General features: G+C 38.7%; 5 protein-coding genes across 5 annotated transcripts; all 5 read right to left on the bottom strand.

Moving 5' to 3' along the window:
- Positions 1 to 225: 225 nt before the first annotated feature.
- Positions 226 to 1,722, bottom strand: CBG26193 (the record flags this gene model as incomplete). Its single annotated transcript, XM_045242920.1, has 4 exons — positions 226 to 374; positions 1,110 to 1,280; positions 1,496 to 1,552; positions 1,614 to 1,722. 4 exons carry the CDS (start codon positions 1,720 to 1,722, stop codon positions 226 to 228), a joined length of 486 nt encoding a protein of 161 aa, XP_045100426.1.
- Positions 1,723 to 4,598: 2,876 nt separating this feature from the next.
- On the bottom strand, positions 4,599 to 5,186 carry CBG21390 (the record flags this gene model as incomplete). Its single annotated transcript, XM_045242918.1, has 2 exons — positions 4,599 to 4,684; positions 4,733 to 5,186. The coding sequence occupies 2 exons, from the start codon at positions 5,184 to 5,186 to the stop codon at positions 4,599 to 4,601; spliced, it is 540 nt and encodes a 179-aa protein (XP_045097294.1).
- Positions 5,187 to 6,172: 986 nt separating this feature from the next.
- Positions 6,173 to 10,060, bottom strand: CBG21389 (the record flags this gene model as incomplete). The annotated part of the gene is made up of 5 exons (XM_002646920.1): positions 6,173 to 6,261; positions 6,456 to 6,894; positions 8,083 to 8,195; positions 9,437 to 9,496; positions 9,676 to 10,060. The coding sequence occupies 5 exons, from the start codon at positions 10,058 to 10,060 to the stop codon at positions 6,173 to 6,175; spliced, it is 1,086 nt and encodes a 361-aa protein (XP_002646966.1).
- A 3,914-nt stretch (positions 10,061 to 13,974) lies between these two features.
- Positions 13,975 to 15,262, bottom strand: CBG26192 (the record flags this gene model as incomplete). The annotated part of the gene is made up of 2 exons (XM_045242917.1): positions 13,975 to 14,115; positions 15,233 to 15,262. The coding sequence occupies 2 exons, from the start codon at positions 15,260 to 15,262 to the stop codon at positions 13,975 to 13,977; spliced, it is 171 nt and encodes a 56-aa protein (XP_045100425.1).
- Positions 15,263 to 15,782: 520 nt separating this feature from the next.
- On the bottom strand, positions 15,783 to 23,679 carry CBG21388 (the record flags this gene model as incomplete). The annotated part of the gene is given in 14 exon segments (XM_045242916.1): positions 15,783 to 15,836; positions 16,053 to 16,192; positions 16,331 to 16,417; positions 18,895 to 18,981; positions 19,037 to 19,132; positions 19,173 to 19,506; positions 19,517 to 20,571; positions 20,656 to 21,333; positions 21,386 to 21,475; positions 21,868 to 21,946; positions 21,998 to 22,068; positions 22,354 to 22,443; positions 22,491 to 22,592; positions 23,517 to 23,679. The coding sequence occupies 14 exon segments, from the start codon at positions 23,677 to 23,679 to the stop codon at positions 15,783 to 15,785; spliced, it is 3,126 nt and encodes a 1,041-aa protein (XP_045097293.1).
- Positions 23,680 to 25,214: the final 1,535 nt, after the last annotated feature.

Genomic DNA, 25,214 nt, shown 5'->3' with positions numbered 1-25,214 from the left:
AACTCGATTTTCTCGAATATGGTAAGTCCGCAGCAAAATCGAATCACATTTTTGAAAATGTCTCATTTTCAGCTTTCGAATGATATAGGTCTCATAACGAAGTCCTATACCCCACAAAGAACCTTCCCTAGTAAGTTTTTGATAAATCAACGATTTCATCTACATCAAAAGTTTGAAACAATACAAAAGAGATACCAAGAAAAAAACAGAACAAAAGGAAAAATCCTACGCCTCCTTTGCATCCTTCGCCTTCTTCGCCTTCTTCGGCTCCTTCCTCATACTTTTCACTGGCGCATCCTCATCTCTGGGAGATACCAAGTCGACGACGTAATTTGGTCTGGTGTTGGCACAGCGTTTGGTTCTCCTAGTTGGCTCTAGAAATGAAAAGGATTCTGAGTTTAAAAATGGAAGTTTCAAACTTTTGCATATGAAACCGATTTTTTGAAAGATCAGTTCCAAAAACTCCGGACGAGTCAATTGAAATCTTTTGACCAGCCCTTTAAGGCAAGGCTGTGCAAAATGGTGGCTGGCCGCAGCCGGCCTCGGCCGCGGCTCGATTTTTGAGGCCGAAGCCGGCCGCGGCTTTTATGTGAAAGCCGTGAAAAGCCGCGGCTAGCCTTATAAAAACGCGTGAAGTAAAATCCAATTAGTTTTTGAAGAATTTAGGTTTTTTGTCTTACTTTTCAAGAAAAATCTACGTTTTCACGGTATTTCAAAGCAGCTGTTCGAAAATCGCGCTCCAGATAACTTTTGGGCCAAACGAAATGAATAATTTCAAAGTTGACATGGATTTGACTTATATATTTTTAAGCAACGCATTGCAACTCGCGCTTTTTTGCTCAACGTTTAAAAGTTTGATCTTCAGCCAACGAAATTTGACACGTTGCTCAGTGATTTTTCACGTTCGCTGAGGTGCGTTTTCCGACTAGTCTCTTTGAAATAGCGTGCGTTTCTAATGAAACAGTTATTTTTAAAAGCTGTGAAAAGCCGCACGGCCGGCCTGGGCCCGCCGCGGCTTCTTCAAATATTTTTTTCTGAAGCCGCGGCCGGCTCGGCCTTAATAAAAGCCGGCCATGGCACAGCCTTGCTTTAAGGTTCAAACAAATTACCTCCAGAAGCTGGTTTCTTTTTGGTGCCCGGCTTCCTCCCTCTCTTCTTCTTCTCCGGCTCCTTCTCCTTCTCCTGCTGCTCCTCATTCTTGGCCGGCTCTTCCTCCGTCTTGGCGACCATGGCAAGGATTTCCAAAAATCCTTCCTTCTCCATTTTCTTTTCTTGGTACGCTGAAAACAGAAAATTGGATACTTGATGTTAGAGCGCCTACTTTGAGCTCAATTATCTCGGTTCCTATGAGAAATATCAGAAATCTGTCAACTGATAAATTGTTTATCATAAAATCACCAATATTTTATCAGTTGACAAATTTTTGATATCTCGCATAAGAATCAAGATAATTAAGCTCAAAATGGATGTATTTACAGTCTTCTCCAAAACTCACTTTCTGCGGTCTCCTTCACCTTGTTCGCCACAGCTATTCTTTGGTTCTCCTCCATATCTGAAAATGTGCTAATTTTCATATTTTAATTCGTCATAAAGGGTTAATTTTAAAATCTTACATTTCTTTTTCTCTGCGATTCCAATTTTCAATGCGTCTTGGAATCTCTCTGGCTCTCCAGGCAAGTTTTTAAGGAGCTTCACGAGAAACTCCGCATCTTGTTGACTCATTTCTAAAATTAGCGACTATTAGGCGTGAAAAAAACCGTTGAAGACATTAAAAGTACAAGGCTTTTCTAAGAAAGAGAATTATTACAATGTTTGCTTAAGAAAAAAGAAAAAAGAAAAGAGATTTGAATTGCTCACCCCTTGTGATTCACAAACATTATTTTTCGCAAAAAAGTCACAAGACTCCTATGATGGGGTTATAAATCAAGCTGTATAGGAGCCAAAATTAGTCTAGACAAAAAAAAATATTCTAATAATTTCAACTTCTAAAACGCTTCTTTTATGAGCGACCAGACTTGAAATGGGAAATTTCGCTCTCCTTTTTCGGGGGACAAACATCAAAAAATTCAAACACATGATCCGATCCTAAACTACAGTATCCCTCTTCCCTTCTCCCGCCCGTGTCGTTCCAACCATCGGCATGTGTCATCGTCATCTTCCCGTCACACACTATTTCGTTGCCCCGCGGGAGAGTCTCCGAGGGAGAGAAACGAAGCTCCTCCCCCTCCCCTGTTGCATAAAATCGATACTGACCCATGGAGAAGCGACTGTCGGAGGGTAGTGATTTTTTGTGCGAAGGGCGAGGACATCGAGTCATAGGAAGACTTAGAGAGTGGATAGGAGTGTGGAGACTCAGAGAGTAGATAGGTCGGCGTGCTAGCTTTTTGGGATGTGACCATGGACAGAATGAAAATGTAAACATAGTGGACTTGTGACCAAGGGAACAACTATATTGTCGAATTAAAAAAAGTGGGACCTGGAAAATTTCGCGGGCGGCTTCAAGATCAATTTACGAGGCTTTGCCCCAGAAACACTACGGTAGTGAACGAAACTTATTTCTGGGAATTTAGTGGGATTTTCTGAGCAAAACTTAGATTTCTTGGTAGGAAAATGATCGCTAGCATCTTTAGAATCTGTTTTTAATCGAAAAACCGACTTAATTGCGAAAGTATTAGGTTGGCGGGAAAGTCTTTGTCACTTTTTCAATAGTTTATTTCTCAAAGAAAAAATAACCGAATAATTAATTATATTGTCCATCATTATCAACAACATGTCTCCAACGTTCCCTCAATTTATGGATTCCATTGCGGTAGAATCCAGCCGGGCGTGAGGCAAAGTATTGTTTGAGTGCCGCTTCGACCGCTCCACGGGAATTGAAGCTTCTTCCTTCGAAGGCACGTGTCATATCGCCAAATAACCAATAGTCGGAAGGAGCAAGATCAGGAGAATACGGGGGGTGAGGGAGAACATTCCATCCATATCCCATCAGCTCCTGCTTCACTTGTTTCGAAACATGTGGGCGAGCGTTATCATGTTGATAGTACACTTTCTTGTCTTTCAGGGCCGAACGGTCGACTGCTTTCTTGAGGTTTTGTAGTTGAGTAGTGTAGAGGTCTCCAGTTATTGTTTTGCCCTCGGGCAGAAGTTCCCAGTAGATGGGGCCGTCCACTCCCCACCACACAGAGAGCATAACTTTTTTCGGATGAAGGTCGGGTTTGGAGACATCCTGTGGGCTCTCTCCTTCTCCAACCCACTGGGATTTCCTGTGGTGATTATCGTAGGAGACCCACTTCTCATCTCCGGTTATTAGCCGGTCCAGCCATCGATCGCCCGCGTGGAGAGTGAGAAGAGTAATCGAATCGTCGACTCGGCGGTCAAGGTTGGCTTGAGTCAGGTGATGAGGTATGAATCGACCAAAAAGTTTTCTCATTCCAAGAGACTTCAAACCTTCAAGGACTGTGCTATGGTGAACTCCGAATGTGACAGCTAGTTCACGGCTAGATTGAAATGGATCCGATTGCAATGCGTGCTTCAGCTTGTCCAAATCCAACTCACGGGGTCTCCCAGAGCGATCCTTTTCATCGAGCGAGAAGTCATCTTTTTCGAAACGATGGAACCAATTGCGAATAGTATTGTAGTGAGGGGCATGTGTGTTGTACACATTCTTCAAGAAAGTTTCCGAATCCTTCATCGTGGTGTGAGATAGGAAGAGGTAAATCAAAACATGTCTGATGTGAATAGCAGTGGGAACAAACATATCGTTTCAATTACAGATGAGGAGCAGGGAAGGAGATGGGGACTTGTTTATATGGAAGGTTCTTATCACCTTGTTATTCACTAGAGTCGATATCATACACAGCCTCCATATACGAGAACAGTGATTAAACAAACAGAGTGACAAAGACTTTCCCGCCAACCTAATAGCTTGAACGAGGCGAACATCAGAAATATTACTTTTTTGCCGCACTTTTCGTAGATCAAAAAAAGCTACGCCTTTCAAATTTTCAGGTCCCACTTTTTTAATTCGACAATACGACCTTGAGAAGCGAGAGACGGAACACGAGATTCTGGAAATTTTGCTTCTTTGACTGGTTAGGATCAAATTTAGGGAACATCAATAATTTTGGCATCCCACGTCCCAAGAAATGGTGTCCGTGTCCTCTCTTATTCTCTCGAGAGGCGCGCAACAAAACACATGTCTAATACATATGTTTATACCAAGTAGGCGTTTCCAAAGGGCAACAGGTGGGGAATTTTTTTGCGTATGACGGAAAGAACAGACAGAGGAAGAAAAAGGTTTATTAGAGAGGTCATCGGCTAGGTAAGGATAGTATTGAGGAGTTTGGAAAACAGAGAATGAGGTGAAAACAGGGAAAATTTAAATGATGTCATAAGCTCCGAATTTCACAGGAAGAGGGTGAGGGGGTATTATTAATTGGGACATAAGAGTCGAAATAGGAAAAATCGGAATTGAACTTCAGAACTTGACACCGAAGCGAAGGAAGACGGGACCATTGGACTTCCGAGACTAGGAACATCCTGAAAAATTTAGATTAGAAAAAAAAATCTTATAAACTACAAACTCACCCAGCTCTTTTCTACTCCTCCTTGAACATTTTGCGGACTAGAGCATGGTCCCCAAGTTCCTCGAACTTCCTCTTGGAGGCGGTTCTTGCCGAGGTCACTAAAAACATGTTGACTTGTTGAAAAAATTAGTTCTGAATAGCCTCACCTTGATCCTCCTCTTCCTGAACATCTCCGAATCCTATCTTAGCCTTCATGGCGTTCACCATGGAGAAGATCGGCTTGATGAAGTTCCATTGCGCCGCACTGGCATACTGCTTCTCTTCAGATCCTCTGGCGGCAACTCCTTCTTCGTCAGACTCGATATCTCCAGTGAAGAGATCCTCCTTGACGTCTTCATACTCGATGAGACGACCCATCAACTTGGTTGCCTTCCTTTCGAAGTAAGAAACAAGGCGGGAATTTTCAGCGAGACCCTGCTTATAGCCCTGGACCTTCGCCTTCCGATGGCTCTCCTCGAGCTCAGCGACATGAAGATAGCTCAAGTTGAGTTGTTTCTTGAGCTCGACGATTTGAAGATCCTTCTGCTCAATAACCGCTTTCAGATCCTCCTTGGTCTGCTCCGGAGTCGGCCCCGAAACGATGGAGGTTCTTGCCATCATTGTTGATTTCTGAGTTATAAAGATTAGTGTGACGATTGAATAACGCAAAGAAGAGAAAGGGAGGCACAGCACACACAAAGAGCACGCAAAAGGTAGAATGTGCATTGTACGCTGCTCAAAGGGATATGGATTTTAATTAGGAAGGAATCGAAATATCAATGTTTTGACGATGGTGGTAAATATCAAACTGACAATCGTTGCGAATCACTTAGAACCTGGAATAGGAAAAGTTTGGGAGCCAACTAGTAACAAAAACATACATTTTCCGGCTCAGAACTTTTTTCAGTTGGTTTTTCTTGCCGGCTTACTCGAGATTTCCTCTGATTCTCACAGTGTTTACAATATCGAAATAAAAATGTTGCGAATTCTCGAAAATTTTTTAGATGACCCAACTTTCTCAACATGCTTTTTGTTGGCCACCGTAGTTGATGGTCCTGAAAGATCTAAAATGCACATGAACTGCTTTCTAGGTTGTTGTAATATGGTGGCCAAAATTTGGCAGAGTTAGTTTTCTAGGCCACCAACTTTTATGTTTCAAACGTGTGAAACATTTTCGAACGACTTTTTCAACTTCAAACCCACAAAGCTGCGCATCGCTATCGAAAACGCTCATTCGGGACCTTCTTTTCTGCCGATACTGTATCATGTTTCTCTTCCTTATGACATCAATTATGACATAAATGTGACCATCAAACCTCGGGAAGGTGTCTGTGTCCTCTCTTAAGACGAGCGCAACAAAACGCCCGTCTAATATGATTATACCAAGTAGCCGTTACCAAAGGGCAACAGGTGGAGAATTTTTTTGCGTATGACGGAAAGAACAGACAGAGAAAGAAAAAGGTTTATTAGAGAGGTCATCGTAGAGGTAAGGGTAGTTAGATTAAGGGAGTAGGGAAAATATGATGAGGTGAAAACAGAGAAAACTTGAAATGATGTCATAAGCTTAGAAATTCAGATATTAGGGAGGGTTGGAGGAGGGGGTATTATTAAAAGCGGGCTTGAGAAAATTGAAATTGAACTTTGGGACTTGAATCCGATGCGAAGTGATCGTCGGAGTTTCGGGAGTAGGGAGTTTCTGGAAAATTTTAGATTATAAACTTTTTTATGAACTACAAACTCACCCAGATCTTTTCTAATCTTCCTTGAACATTTTGCGGGCTGGCGCATGGTCCCCAAGCTCCTCGAACTTTCGTTTGGAGGCGGCTCCTTCTCAAGTCACTGAAAATATGTTTTATTTTTTTAAAAGTTAATTTTGATTATCCAATTTACCTTGATCCTCCTCGACACCTTCCTGAGCTTCTCCGTAGCCCATTTTGTCCTTCATGGCGTTCACCATGGAGATAGTTGACTTGATCAGGCTCCATTGATCCGCTCTGGCATCTGGCTCCTCTTCAGATCCTCTATCGGCAACTCCTTCTTCGTTAGAGCCCATACTGATGTCCCCAGTGAAGAGATCCTCGTTGATGATTTCATACTCGGAAAGACGACACATTAACTTTGTGGCTTTCTTTTCGAAGTAGACCAGGAGACGGGAATTCTCAGCGAGTCCCTGTTGATAGCCCTGGGCACTTGCCTTCTGATAGCTCTCCTTCAACTCAAAGACTTGGCATTTGCTCAAGTTGAGCTGATTCTTGAGCTCAGCGATTTGAAGATCCTTCTGGGCAATAATCGCTTGCAGTTCCTCTTTGGTCTGCTCCCGAGCGACCATCTTCAAGAATGCTTCAAATCCAGGAGGGTCTTCGAATAACGATGCGAAGTAGAAAATTAGGATGCCACAGCAAAAAAAAATAATACACAAAGGTGAGCTTTGCATGGTACGCGGCGAGAAAGAACAGCTGGGAGGAAGCAGTAGAGGGCTGATTAGAAGGAAGGAGTGGAGAAGAAGCGAGCTGGTGGCAGCAGAAGTTAAAAACTAGACGGAGAAGTCGTGTTGTCAGAAAAGGTGATCATGAGAAGCGAGAGAGAGAGAGAGAGAGAGAGAGAGAGAGATACACGTATCACGAGAAAGAGTCTCAAAGAGATATGGACTTTGATTAGGAAAGAATCGAAACTAGGTGATTTTGGGTTCATTGAAAATCTGGAATCGCGAAGTTTTGTGATTTGGTCCATCAAATAACATAAAGACATAGAAACTATGCAGTTCATCGTTTGCAGCATTTTTCCGGTTGGTTTCAATTAGCCGTCGATTTCTCCTGGTTCCTACAATATTCAGGGTTGATGATTTTTGAAAATCTCAGATTTACATTGTCTTGGATCACACTTTCAAATACCTAAAACTTCTGAAAAGCAGATATAATCTTCCTGAACTTTCGCCAGAAGCTCTCTCCTATTTTGGCACCTTCTAAGCTGTGAGTTTTGATGATTAGGCCAATCAGGTGGCTTACTTATCATGACGTCAAGATTTTCCATCAAGCGCTCCGATGTGCTCGCCTTTGCAGTCCAGACCTGGACCTAAGGAATCCTAAAGATGGTCCATATTCCGAATCCAATGCCTTCGACCCCATTGAGAATGTGTGTTACACAGCGTTTGGCCCCTCTTCCGCTTCATCGCTCATTTTGAGCTCTAGCTCTCTGCTCTTTATCTTATTAAACCACATTTCCTTTTTTGAAATAACGGGTGCTTATTGGCTGGCTGGGAATGGAAATTGCACGTAAATACATAGAAGACTCTTCTCTCGCTAGGGACGAAGTCCAATTGTACTTCTTAGTATAGCGAGAGACCGACCGAGAGAAAAAAGAAGGTAGAGGCATAGATTTCGGATATGCATGACCACCGTCACCTAGACAGAGTTTCGGTTGATGACAAGGACAATTTTCAAGGTTGGGGACAAAATCTCGAGTTTTGTCTATATAAGAGGAGATACACTTTGTGGGCCCATCGTTGGTGGTGTCGCACCGGTACCCACTGAACTACGAAGCCGTTGCCATATTGAAATCCGGCACGAGATCCACGCGCTGTGTGAACACTCATCGCCACGTCAAGGTTGCCACTATTGCCCTGAAAAAACCCTGAAAATGTTAAAGGAGGCCAGACATCAAAAAAAAAGTTTTCCTAGGGGCGCGAAGCGTCTACATAAGCTACATTAGTGCGGCGCGATTTCGTCCCCGAAACTGTCCCCCAAACTTTCTGTTATCTGGACCCCTTTAATGTTCTTCTTCTTTCTTACTGTAGCCGTTTTATTTTCTATGGAGACTTGATTGGAAAAAAAATAATTCAAAAGGTTTTTTGAAACCAATTCTATAGATATCAAGTGAAGGAGCTGAGGAACATATAAAAGAGGTCTTATTAGAATGAAATAGGTTGAAATAGGAAATAAAGGAATTGGGAAAACTTTTGGAATATTACAAAAATAGAAAACTATACAAGCAGCTATAGAATTCAAGGATAATAAAATGAAGCCCATTGATTTTGTATTATAAAAGCAAAAAAATTGAAAAATCGATAATTTTGAGACAGAGAGAAAGGAAAGACTTGGAAAAAGGAGCATGTCCCACACTGTTTCATTGGTCGTCTTCGATCTGAAAGGAAAATTTTAGGCTTTTGAAAAATTTAAAAAGTCTTGAATTCCTAGTTACAAAAATATTGAAAAAAAAAGTTTCCCAAAACAATGATTTTCGAGATAAGGGGGTAATTAATTCTGAAGCAATTTATTCTAATGGGCTCAGTTCCAAAATTATAAAAGTCCATTTAGATTCTGCGGTTCTGAGGTGCAAAGATTCCAAAAATTCCATACTTGCAACCGGGCCTTTGCTGGCCTTGCCATAGTTTCTTTCAGAAACAATATTTTTAGACCAACTAAATTAGACATGATAGAACTCTTTGAGTTCTACAAAATGATATTATTTGGAAAATTGTGTCTTGTCTATGAACAATGTTACAAGTCATAAAGTGGTCGGGCCTTGTCGCGAAGGCCCTGGCCTCTGTTTTTTGTCTGTAACTTTGTTCACCGACCAGACACCGTTTTCCAAACAATATCATTTTAAAGTACTCGTCAAGTTCTATCATATCTGATTTAGTTGGTCTAAAAAGATTAATTCGAAAAGAAACTACGGCAGATCCCGCGAAGGTCTGGTTGCAAGTATGGAAAATTCATTATAATTCAAGATTTAAAACAAAACTCACTGCCATCTCCGCAAGCTCTCTTTTTACAGATATGAGTCCAGGCGTCTTCCTCCCATCGGTACACTTTCTTTTTGGCTCTCAAAAAGCCAAGAATTTAAAAATAATGCTTTAATTTTTATATCATTACCTGGTTCTTCATCTTCATCATCTATCTCCATGGTTCTTTTTATTCTTGGTTTTTGGTTAGCTGTAAGAAAATCAATGAATGGATATCCTTAAAACGTTCTTAAATTGTGGGAAATCCAAAATAAAGTTTCCTAGCAATCCATGATCAAATAACGGGTTTCGAGACGATTTAGGCTGAGCTACACTGTTGGAAATTTCCCAAGAATCTCATAAAACCCAAGATTGTTTACAAAGATTTACCTCCTATGTTCGACCCCCAAAAATATTGGACCACCCTTTGCCAGACTCCTTTTCCTTCAGTCTCCTTCTCGTTCTCCTCCAAATCAATACTTTCTTTTTGCTCCAACTTCTTCAATTTCTTCTTCAAAATCTTATTCATATCTTCATGATACTCCTTCTCAATGTTCATCACTCTCCTTCTTTCATTTCTGAATCTAATCTCATTCTGCCTCTGCATCAAACGATTTTCGGCTTCCAAAGCGTTGATTTCTCTATCTTTGAACTTCACGAGCTTGTACAAATCATCGATTTCTTTATTTTTGGATTCCATCATCTCGGTGAACATTTTCTTATAATTCTCCAATTCTTTCTCCACTCTTCTCAAATTGGCCTCCATAAGCATCATAGTTGTTGATAAAGGTGTTGCCTGAAAATCAAAATTGAAGTATTGAAAAAAAGAAAGATTATAAATCTGTATACAAAGTGAAATAAGACGGTGGGAGAATCGCAGAATTTCAGAATTTCAGAATCTCAGAATCTCGGAATCTCAGAACTTCAGAATTTCAGAATTCGAGAATTTCAGAATTCAAGAATTTCAGAATTCGAGAATTTCAGAATTCAAGAATTTCAGAATTCGAGAATTTCAGAATTCGAGAATTTCAGAATTCGAGAGCTTCAGAATTCGAGAACTTCAGATATTCTGAAATTCTAAACATTCGGAATTTCAGAATCTCAGAATCTCAGATGACATTATTGTTTTTAAATAACATCAGACCATGAAAATTGTTTAAAACCTTTAAAAAATATGCTAAAGATAATTATTTTCGAAAAATCTAGAATCTCTAAAGTATGGAATTTAACGATACAAGTAGACGATATTGCTGGTAGACCCATGCGCCTTCAAAGGGAGGAATTGAATTTGTCGACCCATTGTCGGAGGTGCCATGCTGCTGCCAGCTGAGCTACGGTGGCGCAAACTGAGGTGACTCAACGAGCCGTCAACTTTCCGCTTATATATCTCATTTTCTGTAAAAGATATGAAAAAGTGGTAAACGGATAAATTGTTTTTCATAACATCAGCAACATTATATCAGTTGACCACTTTTATATATCATTTATACAAACTGAGATAAATTGGCTCAAAGTTGAAGATTAAGGAGGGGGTACTTTTATCAGAGTGTTGACGGTATGTTCATGTTCGTTCCAACGTTCATTGTTTCAGACCGAAGTTTTTGAGGCCATGATCACTTAGTTTTTCCTAGCAAGAGACTCCTCAAGAGCTGTGAAAAATTGTTTGCACCTTTCTTTTTCTTTCCTGTTGTCATGTCAGCATTGAAGAGACTTAGATTTTGAGACTTGAAGAGAGTTAGAAACATCAGGCAAAAAGGAAAAGTCAACAATAAGAAAAACAAAATGAGCCATAAGAGTAAAACTAATGATTTCATTCGGAAGAAGAGTCCCGCCTCTTCTCCCAAATAAAAGCATATTTCTCCACTCTTACTCTTCTTATGTCGTTTTGTTTATGATGAAGGCAGGTGAGGAAAATGAGAGGTTGCTACTGCTGCTGGCTCCGGAGGAAAGAGCCAAATTAATAAGGGATGGGTAGGCTCCTGATCCGAAAGACGAAATTAAGAGAGTAGGGAAAATTGAGAGAATTAAAGATGATGAGGATAATTGGTTGGATGCTAGTCTTGGTGTGGGAAATGAGAATTGAAATTTGGGAGTAATGAGCGAAGTGTTATATACCTCTTTGGGAGAGTTAAAGATGATGGCATTCAGGGGTCTAGAGCTCGACTATAAAGTTTCCGATAACTTTGAAAATATAGGAAGGTGTAAAACAGACCTAGATTGAAAACTTTGAATTCACTCACTTTTTTTTTGAAAATTCCTAGTTTTTCAGATATTCGCCGATTTCTGAAAGCCTATCTCTTTTTTTTCGTGTTTTTGTTCTGAAAACGTGAGGAAAGTGGTGTCTATCAAAAGAACTTCACAAGGGAACCACAACACCTCGTCAATACAGATCTTTATGAAACTTTCAGGATACGTCAAGGATAGCCTATCTAGAAATCCCTGAAAATTTTAGAATCCGCTCGCCAGTTTCAGCCGAGATATTCAGTTGAAAATTTTAGCACTGAATTCAGGTGATTTGCATTTTTTACCACACATTCCATCACTGAATTCCTCATGAAAAGTTATTAGAAAGCGCCTAACATCTAACCGTCTTTCGGTTCTGTGGAGAATGTCGGCGGCGTGGTGTCGGGGATGAGGTCTGCGCCAGTAAAAACAAGCTATGGGTTCGCACCCGCTAGTGGTTTTTCTTTTTTTTCCTTTTTCCGACTTTGCGACGTTATTGGATCCTTCTGGCATGATTTTCAAGTTTTATCGATCTTAGCAATTCAAAGCAATTTTAACACGGTTGCCAAGGAAACAATCAGGTGAATGCCAGACCATTGATAGGCCATAAAAGTTGTTGGCCTAGAATACTCAAAATGTTGAAGTTAGACCATCGTGTCCAAATGAGCTAGAAACCGGCAAAAAATTCGGGGGTACAATGATTCGGGGGTACAAGGGGGTACAACTGATTTAGGGGTACAAAATTGGTGATTCGGGGGTACAAAATTCGTGGGTACAAAAATTCGGTGGTACAACGATTCGAGGGTACAATCTACCAATGATTCTGGGGTACAACTTATTTCATGTAGGGGTACAGCGTTTGTGATTCGGGGGTATAATTTTTTGACGAAGTTTCTGAATTCCTGAATTTCAGAGCTTGAAAATCTCAGAATTCGGAATCTGAGAATTTCGGAACTTTAGAGTCTGAGAATCTGAGAATTTTCGAATTTCAGAACTTCGAAATCTCAGAATTTCAGAACTTCAAAATCTCAGAATTTCAGAACTACAGAATTCTTAGAATTTCAGAACTTTGGAATTCCAGAATTCGCTATATTAAAATTCCGCAACTTCAGAATCTGAGAATCTGAGAATTTCGGATCTTCAGAATCTGAGAATGCTAAAACTTCAAAATCTCAGAACTTCGGAACTTCAAAACTTCAGGACTTCAGAATCTCAATATTTCAAGAAAGACAATGGAGAACTGTGAAATGATTTTAACAATTTTTACAAACGGATTTTAATGCCAGTAGATACTTTCCTCACTTCCAATTTTTCTCAATTTTATTTCTTAATTCTTTTTCATTTCCTTTTGTTTCTCAATATTCCTTCGTCTTTTTCCCAATTTTTCTCAATTTTCCTCAATTTTTGCGGTAATTTAAATTTTTCTCATTTTTAAATGATTTTCTAGATCATGATTGAAGGAAACAATCACAATTTAGATATTTCCCACAAAATTCGAAAATCCCAAAAATTGGCCCAAAATGAGCTATTTTCTTTCGAAAATCGTTCGAACAGGCAATAAAACATTACAAAAATTATAAAATTAATTTTTTTTTTCGTTAAATTACCACGAAAATTTGAGCAAAAATGATGAAAAACGAAGGAAAACTGAGAAAAATGGGAATTGCGAAAAGATCTCAATTTCGCGAAATTTTCCCATGGAAGAGAAAACCCCGCAGCTCGGCCACGGCCATGGACCGATGACGTCATCGCTCGCAAATTTTATTTTTGGGATTTTCTCCGTTTTCCTTCGTTTTTCATCATTTTTGCTCAAATTTTCGTGGTAATTTAACGAAAAAAAAATCAATTTTATAACTTTTGTAAAGTTTTATCGCCTGTTCGAACAATTTTCGATAGAAAATAGCTCATTTTGGGCGAATTTTTGGGATTTTCGAATTTTGTGGGAAATAGCTAAATTGTGATTGTTTCCTTCAATCAATGATATAGAAAATTGTTTAAAAAAGAGAAAATTTTAAATTACCGCGAAAATTGAGGAAAATTGAGAAAAATTGGGAAAAAGACGAAGGAATATTGAGAAACAAAGGGAATTGAAATAGAATTGAAAAAACAAGGAATTGAGAAAAATTGGCATTGAGGAAAGTATCGGCTGGGTTTTGAACTTAAATTAAGCATTAAAAAACTGAGTTTGTAAAACTTGTCAAGTTTAGCTCATTGTCAAAAAGAACAATGTGACAATGAGAAGTGAAAAATTTCTGTCATTCGAAATTCTCAGATACCGAAATACTGAAGTTCCAAAGTTCTGAAATTTTGAGATTCTGAAGTTCTAAAATTCTTTGATTTCAAAGTTCTGAAATTCTGAGATTCTTAAATCTGGAAATTCTCAGATTCTGAAGTTCCGAAATTCTCAGATTCCGAATTCTGGAATTCTAAGAATTCTGAAGACAACGAAGAAAATTTCTGCCGTAATTATTGAAAATTCAGAAATATTGAGATTCTGAAGTTCTGAAATTTTGAAGTTCCGAAGTTCTGAGATTCTGAGATTTTGAAGTTCTGAAATTCTGAGATTCTGAGATTCTCAGATTCTGAAGTCCCGAAATTTTCAGATTCCTAAATACGAATCACAAACGTTGTACCCCTACCTGAAATAAGTTGTACCCCAGAATCATTGGTAGATTGTACCCCCGAATTCTGTATCCCCGAATCACCAATTTTGTACTCCTAAATCAGTTGTACCCCCTTGTACCCCCGAATCATTGTACCCCCCGAATTGTTGGCCCAGTTTTTGCACTGAAAATGAGATTTTTGGTACTGAAACTGATATAACTCTGCTGAAACTGGCGAGCGTATTCTAAAATTTTCAGGGGTGTCTAGATAGGCTATCCTTTACCTATCCTGAAATTTTCATCAAAATCTGAATTGGCGAGGTGTTCCCTTGTCAGTATTTTTGAATATCACAATTGTCAGAATTTCATAATTTTCGAATTTTTGAGTTTCAAAATCTTGGAATCTCACTATCAGGACCTCAGAACCCCCAGAATTTCAGAATTACACAGGAAATTGAGAATAATACAACATTTGAGAAATCTAGACTTCGTGAAACTCAAAATAATCTCAACTGAGAATATTTTGAAAGTTCTGGAATCTATAGATTATTTTTGTAGTTGTCAAAGATTACTGTAGCTTGAGCTTTTTTACAATTCTGAAACTCGAAACAAAAATTCAGAACAATGATAGAAATTCTGATAATTTCGGTAATTTCTGAAACTTCAGAATCTGCGAATTTTCTAATTTCAGAATCTCAAATCTCAGAATTTCAGAATATCAAAATATCAGAATCTCAGAACCTCAGAATCTCAGAATCTCAGAATCTCAGAACCTCAGAATCTCAGAATTTCAAAATTCCATGGTTTTAGAGTTTGGGAATTCCAGAATCTCAGAATTACAGAGTTTCTAAATTTCTGAATTCAAATTCAGAATCAATTTTCAGCATCTCTTAAATTTCAGAGGATGCTGGTTTTTCAGAATAAGTCAAAAAAATTCCTTTCGAATTTCAGCTTTCAGAATCTCGGAGTTTCAGGATTTCCATTTTTTTTTCGAATTCTAAATTTGCGAGTTTCAGAATTTTATAACTTCAGCATTCCAGAATCTGAAATTCTAGTATTTTTCACATTTTTCAGCTCTTGGTTTTTTAGAATTCATTTTCCTTATCAGTCTTTTTCAAAACCAAATTCCCTTCCCAAAAACTTCTCCTCATCACATTTTCATCCTTACATTCTCAATCATTCATGTGCATATTCATGATAATGATATCTGATAATAGGCAAACTAAAGAATACGGTGGGGGGGGGGGGGTGTACATAATAAAGAAATCTTCAATACAATACGAATGAAAGTGCACATAATTAAAATGAGAAAAAATACAATATAGAATATTCAGATGATAATGTGATAATTGCAAAAAACAAACAGATTTTTATAAAACATTAACTGAGATCATGAAATTCAGAGCTGAAATTTCCAGAATTTCAGTCAGAATTTTCAGAAATTCTGTCTGAAATTTAATCAGTTAATCAGTGGGGAGAAAAAAATACAAAGAAATTTCGAAATCAAGTAATTTTTGAATGAATTCGAGAAAAAAAAACTTACATTGAAAGGTGCATTTATGTATTTAAAGGGACAGGGTGCAAAAGGGCAAAGGCAAGGGAAGGGAAGGACAAAAAATAGCGATGAGCGATCATTTAATTAATGTCCGTAAGGAGGAGGTCCACCGTAATTCAAATAACGCTCCAATTCCCGAATTCTGTGCATGCCTTGAGCTCGGTGATAGGCTGAAAAATAAAAAAAATCTACAGTAACCCAAAAAGTTTGAATTTTCGGGATCATCGATTTTTGATGATTCTTTTTCGTGGAAAAAATTCTGATTACGGTAGTTCTTGCTCCGCCCACAATCTCAAATTTTCTGTCAGAATTTCGCTAGAGCACAAATGCTTACCAGCCTGATCTAACATCATTTTCAGCTCTCAAATATGTGCCTCATTTCCCGCATTTTCAGCGAGCAATCCCAGTTTTTGGGACACCATCTCATCGAACTTCTCTTTTTCCGTCTTCAACTTCACATCCAAGTGCTTGACTTGTGCCCAGGCAAATGCTAAGCTCTCATGATGCTCCGTGGTCAATTTAATGTCTGAAAAATGGTGTTTTCAAACCTTTTATGTTCAAATTAAGCCATTTTCTAGCATCATTTTGAAGCTTAAAATGAACCATTTTAAGCATTTTCCAGTTAAAAATGTGTAATATTTGATTTTTAATAAATGAAACTAACGAGATTCTTCAAGATGAGCAATTTGCCCTTCCAGCTCCTTGATTTTCAGTGTCTTTTCCACGATATCTTTCTCGGTTACTGTATATCCTGAAAAATATGGGGTGTTTGAATTTGCGTGTTTCATCCGGCGGTAAGAATTCTATTAGAAGGGCCCACACACTGTCAAGTTTGAGCCAAAATAAAACATTAAAAATGCGATTTTTGAGTTTGGGGATAGCTTAAATCCATTATAACAACTTTGAGCCCATATATCTCATTTCCAGAAACCCAGATAAATTGGCTCAAAGTTACAGTATTCAGAACGTTTTGTTTCCAGACAAAAAAGATCTGAAAATCAAGAAACTCATGGACCACCTCGACGAATCTCGTATGATTGTGGACTCTCACCATAGGAAAATTCTAGAAGTTCGATCTATTGGAAACGAGAAAAACCAATTTTTGCAAAGTCAGAATTTCAACTTGAGAGGGGAATTGAGAAAAAAAGAGGCGATGTTGAGCCAAGCGGATGGGTACAAAATGACATTGAAGCAGAAAATTGAGGAGAAGGATTCGAGGATTTTGAGTTTGGAGCAAAAGGTGCACAGTCTCCAAGGTTTGGTTTTAGCGACATAGCTATACAGCACTTATCAAAGAAGGCATGAAATTCACCTAATTTTTCTTGAAAATTGTTAACTTTAGACGCCCAAAAATTTACCGTTTGCGCTTTAACAGAAGCGAACCTATGCTTGCACGTTGAGCCCATATATCTCATTTCTTGGAAATGATATCAAAAATCTGCCAACTGATGAAATGTAGCTGATAATATGATAAACATTTTATTAGTTGACAACTTCTTCATATCTTACACAGAAACCGAGATAATTGGGCTCAAGTTTTTAAGGTATTTCGCCCAAAAACCTAGCTGAAGATAATCTTCAAAACCCAAAAAAAGGACCAGAATCTAGCAAGAACCATCTGGCAGGAAAAAAGTCCCACACTTTCAATTATAACGAATGTGTAATGTTCGCTATTCTGGATGAGACATGTGTTCTCTTCTTAAAGTGTATGCGTCTACGCGTTTACCGACAGCCAGAACAACACAGACACAACGGGAGGGACAAGCAATGCACCAAATTAGAAAAGGGCGGATTTGTATGACAAATCGCTGGTTGTAAATGAACGATTTTTGTGAATTTTGGTTCTTTGAGATTACGAAAAATTTGTCGAATTTTTTAATTTTGATAAATCAGCTCGCAATTTGGTGTTTTTTTTCAAATTTGTAAATCACCTCATATATTGGGTTTCCACAGCAATGAAAAGCATGAACTACGGTAGTCCACTCAAACCGAAGTCCACTCAAACCATCAACTTTGAGCTCAATGATCTCGATGGCCATATAAGATATCAAAAATCTGTCAACTGATAAAATATTAGCGGTATCATGATAAGCATTTTAACAGTTGACAGATTTTTGATATCTTGCATAGAAATTGAGATAATGGAGCTCAAAGTTGACGATTTGGATGGTCTTCAATGAGAAGATGTACCGTAACCGGGAATTTTAGCTTTTTGCATTTTTTCCAAAAATATCAGGGGGTGAAAATTTTCATAAGGGTCCCCCCTTTAGTGTTTTGTCTCAATTTTTCAAAAATATCAGTAGGTGTAATTACATAAGGGTCCCCCCTTACGTCTTTTTCAAGTTTTCAAAAAATATCAGGGGGTGTTTACCACTCGTAGTTGGGACTGACCTAAAGGCAATAATTGCCTGTGACAATGCTACAAATACGTTCCGGAGAAATTACACTTGACGGGGTCCCCCTTTTAATCTTTTAATTGTTTCTCTTCCCGTTCTTTCTTCCCGGTGTTGTCTAGCAGGTGAGCCCGGAAATGAGCGAAAGGCGGAAAGAGGGTTTTAGCGTGAAGGCGCCTTACTCTCTCATAAGATACATTACAACCGGTGTGTGCTATCGTTACGGTTTCAGTAACTTACCGGTAACTTAGAGTAAAATACCGGTACATTACCGGTAATTTCTAGGAAAATTTTCTGTTTTTTTTTTGAAAATTTGTAACCGCGACGATTTAGAACCACGACGTTGTCGAACTGCGACGTTTCAGAACTGCGACGTTTCAGAACCGCGACGTTTCAGAACTGCGACGTTTCAGAACCGCGACATATTAGAACCGCGACATATTAGAACTGCGACGTTTCAGAACTGCGACGTTTTAGAACCGCGACATTTTAGAACCGCGACGTTTTAGAACCACGACATTTTAGAACCGCGACGTTTCAGAGCCGCGACATATTAGAACTGCGACACTTTAGAACCGCGACGTTTTAGAACTGACCATTTCAGAATTGTTGCAAAACTGTCAAAAAAAAACTAGCGAAACAGCAGAAAAAACATTCGTGTAGTCCTCGAGGAAAATAATAAATTTACCGGAAATTAACCCGTAATATACCAGTAATAACCCGTAATATACCAGTAAAAATAATTAAAGAGCCTCCCTAGAGATCATAAAACAAAAAATAGAAGCGTCGGTCATAGGAATCTTTCTGAATTAGGTTTCTCCCGGAAATCGCTCACCTATCAGCGATTTATGAATCTCCAACTCTGACATCAGCCTGTTCACTTCACCGCAAGTCTGATCTGCTTTTTGGCGGAGCTCGAAATCTGGAAAAAATGTGCATTTTAACTTAATCAGAAGATTAATGGAAAATAGTCTAACTGGCTAGTTTCGCATGAAAAATTTCGACGTTCAGCGCTTCAATTTTCTCGATCAACACCACTTTTTCCGATTTTTCCGCTTGCTCGTTAGCTGGATCTGAACAAAATATTATTCTTGAATTGTATTAACAAATTACCGGTACTGATGCTTCTTGTGATCGCTGCTCTAACTGCTTCTGGCGACGATCGACCGGAAATTTCTGGAAGACGTTCCAGAATTTTATCATCATGGTTGTGCTCAGAAGCCTCCAGATGACGTGCTTTTTCCTCTTCATTTTTCACCGAATCCAGAAGAGAAGCATTTTCACTGAGCAATATCAAATGTCTCGTCTCAAGCTCGTCGTTTACGGCGTTTTTTGATGAGAGAATTCTCAGATTTTCAGCGCGAAGACGTTGATTTTCAGCGCGAAGACGTTGATTTTCTGCTTGAAGACTCTCGTCTTCTGACGTCTTCTGAGCAATGTCCTGCTCCTTAACAAGCTCTAGAAGGTGATGTTTCGTCTTGTGCGTTCAGAAATTCTCCCATAAGATGCTCAGTTTCCGTTTTCTTCAAAATTTCAGAATTTTGCTTCTGAATCGTCTCTCGAAGACTTTCATTTTCCTCTTGAAGACGTGAAAATTCAGAATCCTCAGAATCCTTTTTCAATGTCTTTTGAAGCTTCGAATTCTCATCGCGATTCTGAATCTCAGTCTGAAGACGTACATCTAATTCGGCGATTTTCTCCGACGCCTCCCTCAGAATATCGGATTTTTGTGCTTCAAGATTTCTGATCGTCTCCAAATTACGACTTTTCTCTTGAAAAAGATTCTGAACTACTGCCAGATGACGTGCATGATGAGCTTCCAATTCAGCGGCTTTCGTGGCCAGAATTTCCGATTTTTCAGCTTCAAATTTGGATTTTTTGGAGTTGACAGCCTCCAGAAGACGTGAAATTTTTTCCTTCTGATTCTGGATCACTGCCAGTTGACGTGCATGTTGAGCTTCAGATTCGGCGGCTTCAAATGTGGAATTTTCAGACTTGAGAGTCTCCAGAAGACGTGAAATTTCTTGACGTTGATTGAGAATCATGTCTTGATGACGTTGATTTTCATCCTGAAGACGTGAAACTTCTGGATTCTGATTTTCATCCTGGAGACGTGAAATTTCTTCCTCCTGATTCTGAATCGTGTCTTGAAGACGTTGCTGTTGATTCTGAATTAAGTCTTCTAGACGTTGATTCTCCTCCTGAAGACGTGAAAGTTCCTTCAGAATCTCCGCTTTTTCAGCTTCAAATTTGGTATTTTCAGTTTCGAGGGCCTCCAGAAGACGTGAAACTTCTTCCTTCCTATTCTGATTCAAATCTTGAAGACGTGAAATTTCTTGATGCTGATTCTGAATCACGTCTTCTTGACGTTGATTTTCATCTCTGAGATGTGATAGTTCTTGATTCTGATGCTCATCCTGAAGACGTGAAATTTTCATGAGAATTTCCGATTGCTCAGCTTTCCAATTTTCCAGAACTTTCCGGTTTTCGTCCAGAATTTTCGCATTTTCAGCTTCAAATTAGGAATTCTCAGTTTCGAGAGCCTCCAGAAGATGTGAAATTTCTTCCTTCTGATTCTGAATCACAGCCAGATGACGTCTATGCTCAGCTTCAGATTCAGCGGCTTCTAATTTGGAATTTTCAGAGTTGAGAGCCTCCAGAAGACGTTGATTTTCCTCCTGAAGACGTGAAATTTCCGATTGCTCAGCTTCTAATTTTTTCAGAATTTTCGCTTTCTCAGCCTCAAACACCATCTCTTTCAGCCTAATTTGATTCACATGAAATTCGATCTCATCCAACAAATCAGAATTCTCATCCATCATACGTAGATTATCACTTTCCGATTCGTCGATAATCTTCTTATTTTCTGCCTGAAGACGTGAAATCTCCTTTTCCAGGTTTTGAATCTTTTCAGAATTCTTCTCAGAAGACGCTTGGACCTCCATGAAGCTTTTGATAGTCTTCTGAAGACGTTGATTCTCTTCCAGAAGGCCGTCAGACGAAATTTTCCGCATTTTGGCTGGTGGTCCCTCCTCGGAATGTCTCAACTGCTCCTCTAGATCTTTGATCATCTCCGCTTGGCTTCTCAATCTCTCCTCATAGACCTCAGAAGACGTGGCTTCAGAAGACGTAGAGCATTGAGAATCCTCAATTTCCTCTTTCAGATCGTGTATTTCATTTTTAAGACGTCGATTTTCATCCACAAGGTTGTTCGCCTCTTTTTCAAGCTTATCGTTGATTTTCGTCAGATTTTGAATTTCAGCTTCTCGGGATGCTGAAAATTTGAAAAAGCTGAAATTTTCAGTCTGAAAACATAAATTCCTAACCAATTTTGCTCTTTTCAGTCTTCAAATTCTCCGAAAGCTGTGAAATTTCCAATTTCAGATTGGCAATTGGCATGTAGTCGTTAGGAGGTGCTGAAAATAGTAAAATTGGGATTTTCGGCTATTTTTTACTTCAAAAGCGATTTTCGGGTCTGAAACTTCATATTTTTTCCATTTTCCGGCCAAAATATACGCTCCGCGTCACTTCGAAACCGCGACATTTCGAAACTGCGTGACACTTCGAAACCAGTTATTTGGTTCGAAACCAGTTATTTAGTTACCGGTTTCAAAGTGTCGCGGTTTCAAACTGACTGGTTTTGAAGTGACTGGTTTCGATGTGTCGCGGTTTCGAAATGACTGGTTTCGAAGTGTCACATAGTTTCGAATTGACCGGTTTCGAAACGACTTGGTTCGAAGTGTCGCGGTTTCGAAGTGTCGCGGTTTCGAACTAACCGGTTTCGAAATAACCGGTTTCGAAGTGTCACATGATTTCGAAATGACCGTTTTCACAGTGTCGCGGTTTCGAACTGGCTGGTTTCGAAACGTCACCAATTCCATTTTCAGCTAAAAAAAACTATTTGAAAATTAACCAGAATTCTGAAGCCCATTTCCAGCCAACTCCTTGTTTCTGTCATTCGCCACGTCGAGTTTCGCTATCAATCGACGATTGGATTCGTGAAGATTCGCTGAAAATTTCCAAATTTTTTAAATTGATTTTCCGACCTATTTTGGGGTAAAAAATACAAATTACTGTAGCTTGAAAAGTACGCAAACACCGAATTTTCGCCAAAATTGATATTTCGCGCTTATCTCGCCTGTTTAGACCAATTTAGCTGTGGGAAAATCGAATTTGGCAATGAAAACTACCCGAAATTCCCGTTTTGCAGTGTTTGCGGACTTTTGGAACTACAGTAATCCGAGATTTTTGTAAACTTTCTAGATTTTTCCAAATTTTTTAGGCTTAGACTCACCAAATTTGCTCTTCTGCTCATTCAACTCCACCGTAAGCGCGTCTATTCGTTTCTGAAGGTGTTCATCACTTCCATTGCTCATTTTGTTGGCTGTAAAAACGAAATTTCCGATTTGAAGAGCAAAAAAATCCACTAACAAAGCGTTTCGTTCGCCAATCTCAGACGTTCGATTTCTTTCGCTGCTCCTTGAATTTTGGCTTGAAATCGGGCAATTTCCTCTTGATTTTGACTGGATTGGTCTGAAAAAAATTCGGGTTACTGTAGTTCCAAAAGTCCGCAAACACTGTAGAACATACTGTCGAATTTTTAAAAAAACTGACACACCGTGTTTGCAGACTCAGTACAAAAATTAACGTGATTTGCACTGAGTCTGCAAACACGCAGGTGTCAGTTTTATAATTCCGACAATACCCAATCACCCTGTACTTGGAGCATACCGTAAAACCTGTATTAGAAGGGCCGGCCCTTCTATTATTCCAGGGTACCTCCGGAGGGCCCTTCTATTACAGGGGCTCTTCAATTAGAGGGGGGCCCTTCTATTTTTCCGGCCAGCTTTTTCTGAAATTTTGCATCGAAAAGTTCGACGAAGTTTCGTTCAAAACTCATGAAAATCTGCCAATTTCCCTAAAATTTAGCAAGATTTTCATCGAAAAATAGAGTTTCAACAAATTTCTATTAAATTGTGAAGTTCGCGGAATACTTTCCACTGAAAAAGTACGAAAAGTTTCTGATTTCAAAACACATTTCGAAGGGGGCCCTTTTATTACAGATTTCAGACATTTTTTCAAATTTCGAATTTTCCGAAAATTTTAGAAAATTACAAAAATGTCGGATTACTGTAGTTCCGAAAGTCCGCAAACACTGCAAAATTCCGGGTAGTTTTCATATTGCCATATTCGATTGTCCCACAGCTTAATTGGTCTAAACTTGCGAGATAAGCGCGAAATATCAATTTTGGCGAGAATTCAGTGTTTGCGTACTTTTCAAGCTACCGTAATCCGCTGAAACGCTGAAAAATGTCAAATTAACGCTAGTAACGTCTAGTTTTCACTATTCGGATTCAAATTTTGTGGGGAATTCGAATCTTCAGCTATTTCCAAAAAATCCGGAAAAAATGTTTTCAGGTTACTGTAGTTGTCGTCGTGGGACTTTAAAAAACTAACCACTATCATTCAGATGCCCATTTTTCGCCTTCAATTTCTCGATTCTTGCCATCAAACGACGATTCGAATCATAGTTTCGAGCTTTGGCCTGGTCTGAAAATTTCAGAAAATTGTATTTTTTTCTGTGAGCGTTTTGAGCTTTTCGGGCATTTTTTGGGCACATTTCGGGATATTTTTCAGCATTTTTTGAGCATTTTTGAGCATTTTAGGACTTTTTGGACAGCATTTTTGAGCATCTCTTGGCATTTTTTGGGAAGCTTTTGAGCATTTTGGGCATTTTTGATTAATTTTTGGGGTATTTTTGAGGCGTTTTTGTGCATTTTTATGAACATTTTTGATCCTTTTATGTGCATTTTTATGAGCATTTTTTGGGCATCTTTGAGCATTTTCGGGGTATTTTTTAGAATTCTTTTTCGGCATTTTTTGGGGTATTTTCCGGAATTTTGTGCATTTTTTTGAGCTTTTTTCCAGCCTTACGAAGCTCAAAAATGACCACAACTCACCAAACATGCTCTTCTGCTCCTTCAACTCCACCGTTAACGAATCTATTCGCTTCTGAAGATGTTCTCCGCTTCCATTGCTCAGTTTTCGGGCTAAAATTTCAAATTTTCGATCAGAAAGATAGAAAGAGGGCGCCTACAAAGTTGTTCGTTGGCTCTACTCAGATTTTGGATCTCCTCAAAAGCCTTATCGAGTCGCTGATCCTTCTGGCTGTGTAACGCTGAAAATTTGACCTTGAAACCCCAATTTTGGTCTAGAAAACTTCAATTTTGACCTAGAAATACCGAATTTTGGCCTAGAAAACCCTTAAATGTGGCCTAGAAAACCCCAATATTGACCTAGAAAACCCAAATTTTGGTGTAAAAAACCTTAATTTTGGCCTAGAAAACCCCAATTTTGGCCTAGAAACCTGAATTTTCGCCTAGAAAATCCCAATTTCAGCCTAAAATCCTCGATTTTAGCCGAGAATCCTCTAATTTTGATCCAGAAAACCCCAATTTTCGGCCTGAAAATCCCTATTTTTAGCCTAGAAACCCCACTTCTGGCCTATAAAACCAATAAATCAAATTTGGAGACGAGAGTCGAAAATGCTGGTTGGTAGGGGGTTTGGAATACGCCAAAATAGGTCAAAAATAGACCCAAAGTAGCCTGAAAAGTGATTGATTTTTAACGTAAATCCTTATTTTTAGGCTGAAAATCCTTCAAAAACCACCTAAAAAAATGAGAAATTTTCAAACAGGTCGCGGCAAATAGAGCAATTGCGTACCTCTGCACTGAATTTTACGCGCAAACGCTAAAAATAATAATAATAATAATAATAATAATAATGAATAATAATAATAATATTGAACAGAAAATAAGGAAACTTGTAAGCAAACACTCTGGAAATTGGGAATTTGAAAATTCACAAAAATTAAGTGAAAACTAAGAAGAGAATTCGTATTTTTCGATGAAAAAAAATTGCGAAAAGCAAAATTGTGTTTTGAAACGGAATTTTAGATAACAAAATTTGCAAGGTATTTTTTGACTCAAAAAATTTTTAGAGAGAAAGAATTTGACTGAAAATAACTGGAATAAATGTAGATAGCAAAGTTTTATAAGAAAAAAATTTTCAAAAATTTTGATCTACCATTTTGAGCCCCAAAATGTTCGGTCCATTTTTTGGAGGGAAAATTTCGAAAATTTTGTTTTCAAAAA

The sequence above is a fragment of the Caenorhabditis briggsae genome (assembly GCF_000004555.2).
Source record: "Caenorhabditis briggsae complete genome, chrII, whole genome shotgun sequence".
Taxonomy (NCBI): domain Eukaryota; kingdom Metazoa; phylum Nematoda; class Chromadorea; order Rhabditida; family Rhabditidae; genus Caenorhabditis; species Caenorhabditis briggsae.
Note: the sequence above shows the minus strand (reverse complement) of the source record. Positions and strands in the feature narration are given on the sequence as shown.